The sequence below is a fragment of the Erpetoichthys calabaricus genome, chromosome 2 (genome assembly GCF_900747795.2).
Source record: "Erpetoichthys calabaricus chromosome 2, fErpCal1.3, whole genome shotgun sequence".
Classification (NCBI taxonomy): Eukaryota; Metazoa; Chordata; class Cladistia; order Polypteriformes; family Polypteridae; genus Erpetoichthys; species Erpetoichthys calabaricus.
This window is the reverse complement of record NC_041395.2, coordinates 103,230,718-103,235,741: the sequence shown is the minus strand read 5'-3', so window position 1 is coordinate 103,235,741 and position 5,024 is coordinate 103,230,718. Positions and strand designations below refer to the sequence as shown.

General features: G+C 42.7%; 1 protein-coding gene across 1 annotated transcript; it reads right to left on the bottom strand.

Annotated features, from left to right (window-relative positions):
• Window positions 1-2,799: 2,799 nt before the first annotated feature.
• LOC114646185 (fin bud initiation factor-like) lies at window positions 2,800-4,789 on the bottom strand. The gene has a single exon (XM_028794217.2). It carries the CDS (start codon window positions 4,372-4,374, stop codon window positions 3,748-3,750), a length of 627 nt encoding a protein of 208 aa, XP_028650050.1. The 5' UTR covers window positions 4,375-4,789; the 3' UTR covers window positions 2,800-3,747.
• Window positions 4,790-5,024: the final 235 nt, after the last annotated feature.

Genomic DNA, 5,024 nt, shown 5'->3' with positions numbered 1-5,024 from the left:
GGACAAGTTCTTCACATGTCACACCCATACACTCACATTGATAATTAACCTAAAACTTATATCTGTGGGAGCAGCACAGTGGCGCAGTGGTAGCGGTGCTGCCTTGCATTTAGGTTCATTTCCCGGGTCCTCCCTGTGTGGAGTTTGCATGTTCTCCCCGTGTCTGCGTGGGTTTCCTCCAGGTACTCCGGTTTCCTCTCACAGTCCAAAGACATGCAGGTTAGGTGCATTGGCTATCGTAAAATTGTCCCTGGTGTGTGTGCTTGGTGTGTGGGTGTGTGTATGTGTGTGTGTGCGTGTGAGCCCTGTGGTGGGCTGGCGCCCTGCCCGAGGATTTGTACCTGCCTTGCGCCCTGTGCTGGCTGGGATTGGCTCCAGAAGACCTCCGCGACCCAGTGTTAGGATATAGCAGGTTGGACAATGACTGACTGACTGACTTATATCTTTGGTAATGCTTAAATCATCTATCCATCCATTTAATATACACACGTAATCAGATCCAGAGTCAGGAAACTCATACTGAGTACAGTCAACAACCAGACTACAATGAATGTGCTTCAGAAGTAAGAGGAAAACTTAAATACCTGGAGAAAAAGCAACATATACACAGGGAGAACATGCGCCCTCTATACAGGCAGTATCCAGGCCAAGATTAGATGTCTGATCTAATTCTAGGGGAGATGTTCCTCAGTGCTTAAAAACAAAGCTGGAATAAAAAGCAGTGAAAAAAGCAAGCAGAATTCAAACCCTTGGTCATAAGAAAAATGGCAAACCGCCTAGAATGATTATAATTCGGTAAAGTGTAAAATACAAAAAAGACAAAGTGCTTCTCTGTGATGGACAGCATTAGACTTTGCATGTTAAAAGAAACCATGCACCTCCAATTTGTGCTTAAAAACTCTGTTACATAACCACACTTGTGGTAAAAGATGACTAGTTTTGCACAGGATTAACCCTATTCCTGAAAGCCTGCCCTTTTATTCAAATCTTAATAAATTGTCACTTTACTCAACAACTTTGCAAGCAATTAACATCATGAAATGAGGAATGTCCTAATTTAAACATTAACATCCTTTTAGTTAATATACATATAATACCTCTTTGTATTCCCATATACACCAACTGACGTAAACACTTTACATTTTTTTTGCTTTAAATGAATTTAAACAGGGCTTTTTATAAAGCTAAAATTTAAAGGCATGCTTGTGTTTTAGGAGGTCACTCCCTTTACTCCTTTTGCTTTTGCATGAATGAGGCTTTTATACACCTGCTTCAGTTTTCTCCCGCTTGGTCAACTGTTTTCAAGTCTTAGGTGAGCTGCAGAATTAGTAAAGTGCTTACCAGCCCATATGCCATAAATGTCATGTGTACTGTATTTTTTGTTAATTTATTGTTACAACTTTTAAAATGATTTCTTCATTTTATGTCATAAGTATAGTGGCAAAACAAATTACACTATAATGCTTATTTAAAGAAACTGATAGAAGAAGGCAGTCATTTTCAGCTGACAAAACACTGCTAACAGAGTCTACACGTAACTGCTTTGTCTTACAGGGTCTAATGAATGAGAATTCAGTTAGATATAAGATGACCTAAAGAGGACACTGGTTTTTTTTGTGCAGAATCCTATTCTTCCATGTAAGAAGAAGTCATAGCTTATTATAGAGACTGGCACGCAGGCACTGCACACTATAATATATTATATATTATAAGTATTTCCTTTTGGAATGATCTTATAGCACAAACAGTAATGAAACTTTTAGAGGAACTGAAATCATTCATCACATCGTGCTTGAATTGGGTTTGCCAATTCTCAGCAGGCCCTGTGTGTGTGACAGTTAGTGGGCCCTACCTTGCACTCAGTGATGCTGGGTTAGGCTTCAGCCCTCCACCACCCTGAAATGAGTTAAATGTGTTTGAGAAGATAATATTATATTGAAAATGATGTCCTTCTCTGTGTTAGTTTTACTACTAATCAACGGACTTCCTGCAGGAGGCAATGAAAGTCTCCAGCACTTACTGCTGACAGCCTTTCCTTTTTCACACTTGTCCCTCTCTATGCTGCATGAGTCAAATGACACAAATCTGGTTACACTTTAGACGTCTGTGTTTGTTTGTATGTGTTTTTGCTCTCTCTCTCTTTTTCTCCACTGGAGACAGAACACAGTACAACCACAAAAATGAACTCAGCCCCATCTCTGTTTTGAATTTGGCCACAAAGCCATTTTTTGAATGCACTGGATGCCCTCCAGGATCCAGAAGTTGGACATGACACCATCTCCACAGAATTCCTACTATCTATGAGTAAGATGCTTGCCGAAATCAGGGATGAGCAGCTTCAAGCCGGAAGAGCCGCAGGGTTTTCTGGTTTTCATTCCAACTTAATAGCTTCCAATTAACTTTAATCGAGGCTATTATTTGTTCAGCTGGATCATTTTGGTTTTTTTTTTTTTTTTTACATCTTTCAAAGTTGACAACTTGAAAAGCACTTTTGCTTTAATAACACTAAGTGACTACAATGTTTTATGGCGGGCTTGGAAAGGAAGTGTTAAATGAATCATAATTATATGAATAATAAAGTAGCTAAGATAGTGTGCTGCTCCGGGACATAATAGTAAGAAATGTCACGGCCTTTGGTGTATCAGTAAAATCAAAAATGAGGAAAGTGGCATATGTCACAGGAGAATGCCTCACCTTTACAATCTATACATATATATATATATATATATATATATATATATATATATATATATATATATATATATATATATATATATACACACATACACCTACTGTAAATATATATATCAGAACTCGATTTGCTTCATTAAATAGAAAAAATACTGTATGACATTGGTAGTACTCTAAATGCGTAAATAAAAGCAAACCTCGTTTAAAAGAGTCACTTAAAACAGTACTGAACTCAACAGTTTCAAAAGGAGAGATGGATATGAAGAAGACACCATTCAGACTATCAGTGCTGATCCCTTCACTGCTCACTGTGTTGTATGCCCATTATGTCTAAGTGGGCATGAGATTAAATGAACGAGAGTAAATGAGATCAGGCTGGCAGACTAAAGACACAGCAAGCTTGGCTTCTCTCTAGAGAGTTTGTTTAAGAATTTAGCACCTTTTGACAAGTTTTGCAGTTTGAGGAGAAACAACTCCAGTCCAGAGTCTCACTTCTTTCATGCCTGCTAGCCTGTTTTTTATTAATTTTTTTTTAAATTATTAGCTTAAAAAGAGATGGAGATAGCACTTCATAATGCAGCAATAAAAGGTGAGGCATCAGTGAGCAACAACACCCATCAGCTTTATAAATGTTGATATCCTGATTGCTTAAATAAGTCAGGATGACAATTAGAGAAGCCCACATTCCCCCCACATAATTGTCACCACTCTACTTTTGGGCAAAACCAAGTGAAAGGTACTTTCTAAAAAGTAAAAGAGATGTTAAAAAAGACTTGTTGGCTGTTAAGCCTTCATCTGCTCTACCTTGTTCTCCTTCGTTGTGTTGTAGACAGTGTGCACATATCTGATTCTGTGAGGTTTTCAGACCTCATGTCCGCTTTTCATCCTCTGTGAATCCTCCATAAGACTCACACCTGAGCTTATTATTTGTTACGAAAAAGCCCGTATCTGCTAGCAACTCTGTAGTTTGTCCTAAAACACTCTGGGTATTTGGGAATTCAAATCTTCATGGATATCACGTTAGAGTGAAGCAGTCCCACCAGTCCCACAGCACCTTTACACCTTAAGATATTCATTTCGGAGTCTACTAAGTCTGGCCCCGTGGCTCCGCATGACTATTGCCAGCAGCTCATGTTTGTCCATCAATGCAACCGAGAGCTCCAATGTCTCCTTCAGAACCTGTCGACTGTTGAGAATCATGTCCAGAAAATCGTCGTTGACCCGATGCTCCTCTTTGAGCTCCTGTTCCTGACTCTGCTTGAACTTGACCTCCAGCTCCAGCAGGGACTTTTCGGAATTGCCGAATGCCTCGCTGATTTGACTGGTCTCTCTCCTTAAGTAGCTCCCGTAACTCTCCTCGCCGTCCAGGTCATACGAGATGCTCTTGCCGATGCCTTCCAGCACTCTGGCCGCGTCCTCCACCTGCCGGCTCAGCAGGATGTATTCATCCCGCAACGCTTCGTCCCGCTCACCCTCCAGCTCGCAGCGGCGCTGATCGGTCATCTTAAAGAGCATCTGACATTTCTCGGGGTCGTCGTTGTCCTCATAGTCGCCGTCAGGTACAAAGTAGTGGTGCAGCGTCCCGTTGGACATCTCGGGGAACAGCGGACCGGTGTAATAGGCTGCGGTTGGAGGCAGCAGCCGCAGAGTGGCGACCAGCAATAGAGTTACGCCGGAGTACATGCTTCGCTTGCTAGTGTGAGCCGAGCGTGCGAGTGGGCGTGCGGTCAGGGTCAGGCGGGCGCTGCCGAACTGCAGCCTAATCCGTCACATCCCGCCGCGGCTGACAGAGCGCAGGGTGACAGGCAGGTACGCGGAAGGCGGCAGCCGTTAGGTCTCCTCTCCTGGATTTAGCGGACCTTTTTCTGTTTCTCTGTCAACATCTGGAATGCAATGGCACTGCGCTGCCTCCTGCTCGCTCGCTCGCTCTCTCTGTCTCACTCCCACTCTTCCCCTCTCTCTCTCCCCCCTCTGTCGCTCACTCTATTTCTCTCTGTCTTTTTTCCGCTAAATGCTATCCCTAGGATATGTCTGCTCTCAAATTACAGTTCAGCTCCCTCAATTGAGAGGCACAGAACCCTTAAAGCAGGAGAACTCTGATTAAAGACGCAGCGTTTTTTTTTCCAGGAGCTACAAAATCAGCGCATTCTTAAAATGAAAGGCTCAAATAGCTTGGGGGCAGGCTTTTAAAGAGCACCGCAAACATATACATGCCCCACACACAGAATGGGGGAGCTCCCGCATACCGCACGTCTAGCTGTCTTCACATCTGGGCTCCTGGGTTCCCAAGGAAAGGCTTGAAAGGCAGGGCGACGGGGTGGCGAGCGGCTTCC